General features: G+C 56.3%; 1 protein-coding gene across 2 annotated transcripts in view; it reads right to left on the reverse strand.

The window, feature by feature from the left end:
- Positions 1-9: 9 nt before the first annotated feature.
- Positions 10-2,389, reverse strand: part of WDR24 (WD repeat domain 24) — a 16,598-nt gene continuing 14,218 nt past the window's right edge. Inside the window, exons 8-10 of one of the 2 annotated variants that reach the window (XR_003093990.1) lie at positions 1,086-1,270; positions 911-998; positions 426-564 (exon numbers count right to left, since the gene is read on the reverse strand). Coding sequence is in view for 1 of the 2 variants with exons in the window: in XM_006015561.3 (XP_006015623.1) it covers positions 396-564; positions 1,086-1,270 (354 nt within the window). In the remaining variant the exon portion in view is untranslated. Of the gene's footprint in view, positions 565-910; positions 999-1,085; positions 1,271-2,389 lie in introns of both variants that reach the window. The other variant, XM_006015561.3, reaches the window with a different exon arrangement.

Consider the following 2,389-nt stretch of genomic DNA (forward strand, 5'->3'; position numbering starts at 1 on the left):
GGCCCCCGGCCAGCCGCTATGTCGGCCCGGGCGGGGAAGGAAGAGAAACTGGGGCCTGGGGCTGCTTTGCTCTTTAATCCGGTATAAAAGTTGGAGTGGGGCTCAGGCTCGTGCCCGCCTGGTGCCAGCGGGCCTGTTGGCACCTTTGCTACAGTTGTTTGCACCCTGCTGGGGAAGGAACAGCCAGGGAGGAGGGTCCGGGCCTTCTGCGATTCTGCCCGTGCAGGAACCTTGTCTGCAATCACCCCTTCCTGCTCCCCCACCCTGCACGGGCATCAGAGGCATCTTCTGCTGCCTAGCCACGCTGCGGCTCCAAACCCAAACCCACGCCCAGAGCAGAGGCACCCACAGTTGATCTGTTGGCTTCAATCCAGCCACACGGGAATCCCCTGGGCTCAAGTGTATTCACAGAGGTGGCCGCAGCCCGCCGGACAGTGGGAGCTGCTTTCCAACCACTTCATGATGTGCTGCAGGTGCCCACCATGACTGCAGCCCTGGCACCACACAAAGAGCCCCTTCACCACGTGGTGGCACACGGCGCACATGCTGGCGCACTGCCGACACCTGCCCAGGAGAGGAGGGGAGGGCAGACAAGTCAGACAAGAGCTGGCAGCTCGGTGAATCCAACCCAGGCAGCCACCTCCCACCCTGCACCACGGCACACACATTAGCGGCCCGGACAGATCCAGGTCTTAAAGGAACCACGCGGTGCTCCTATGCCCCCAATGGCTCCAGCAGTTAAGAGTACTGTACTGGCCTTATACAGCAGGTGGGTTTTATTTCCAGCTCTGCCACTGACCTGCCGTGTAAATTTGGCAAAGCCATTTCTCCCATATCACTGCTCTCCTCCTACCTTTTCTTTGTCCTGTCTATTTAACTAGAAACTCTTCAGGGTAGGAACTGTCCATACCTCTGTCTGCCCTGCTATGTTGGGCACAATCTCAACCACAATCCCCAGGTCCTACTGGAATACAAATCAACTGGAACAGGCCGGTGGGCTGTGCAGGGAGAAAGGAACAGGCTCCTTCACAGCAAGGCTCTAGGTACCTCAAGTACCACCTCCCCCTTCCCCCAAGCCTCCTCACCTGTCGCAGATCCAGCCCTTGTTGCTCATGGGCCGCTTGCAGTTGGTGCAGTTGATGTGCAGGGTGGTGGAGGCCTGGTTGAGGCAGTTGATGGCTCTGCACGTGCTCAGCTTGATCACCTCATTGGAGATGTTCCAGAGCTGGAAGCGCTGCAGCAGATCGATGTAGGAGGTGTACCAGTGCTCCTGGGGACAGGCAGGGGGCACAGATGGGTTACTCTCTGCTTACCTCAAGAGCAAATCTACATAGCATAACCTCTGCAACCTGATGCCCTAGCAGTGCATCACGAGTTAGCTCAGACGGGGAGGGATGTGCTCTTTGATCTCTTCATGCAGCTGTACTTGTGCTACATCCCCATATAGGATGGCAACTTCAAAAGGAGCCGATCTCTGCACTTTTCATCATTGGTTCTGAGGGAAGTGAAGGCCAAGAGCATGGTTCAGCCCAATTCCAGGGATCTGGAGTCCCAGCCTGTGGAACTGACTGCCCTGCTGGGCTCCTTGCTCACTGCTGCCTTGCTGCAAATGGCACACAGTGGCATTCTGGGCTGTAGTGCTCCCAGGTAACTGTGCCAGGACTTCTCCATCCCCCATTCCCTCAGTGCAGCTGAAATACTTCCTCCCCCACTGACAACATTGGCAGTTGGGCTTGGGGTCCCACTCCCCACTTTTATCCAGGCTGGCCTCACCCCCAGATGGGGTCTGGAATATCTTCTTCAGGCTACACCCGAGTCTTGAAACTCATACCTTCACACAGGAAGCACATTAAACAGTGCTACACAGTTAGCACTTAGGGTATCAGCTTGGATCTCCAAATATGCAGGGCTAGGGTCTCTGACAGGGGAGATCAGCCAGAAGCTAAAGCTGCCAGTTGACTGTCAGAGGTGGATATGTCTGTCTGCACCTGGGAGTCAGCACCAGGTGCCCCTGACCCTGCAATTTCCTCATCTGTCCTCCAGAGTACAAGTCTGCTCAGTGCAAGGCCTGTCCAGGGCTTTCGTGAAGGGGAGGCTCCATATCCTGCACATCACAGTGTCCCTGTGCTGACTAGGTCACAAGGAGTTACATACAGGCCACACAATAGGCTGGCTTCTGTACTTGGAGCTTTGGAGAGCTGCAGTGTCACAAACCCAACTAACCCCCAGCCAGCCTGGCAGCAACTGAGACTCCCCAGCTGGGCTACTGCCTCAGACTGCACAAAAGGGATGAACGAGGTCTGCACTCAGCAAGAAACCCTCCATGGCTGAGTTCTGGCAAGCAGCCCTCTTCCCTTCAAGTCATGCTGGTTCACTGTCCACCTGGTTC

This window comes from Alligator sinensis, unplaced genomic scaffold (assembly GCF_000455745.1).
Source record: "Alligator sinensis unplaced genomic scaffold, ASM45574v1 scaffold404_1, whole genome shotgun sequence".
NCBI classification, from domain to species: domain Eukaryota; kingdom Metazoa; phylum Chordata; order Crocodylia; family Alligatoridae; genus Alligator; species Alligator sinensis.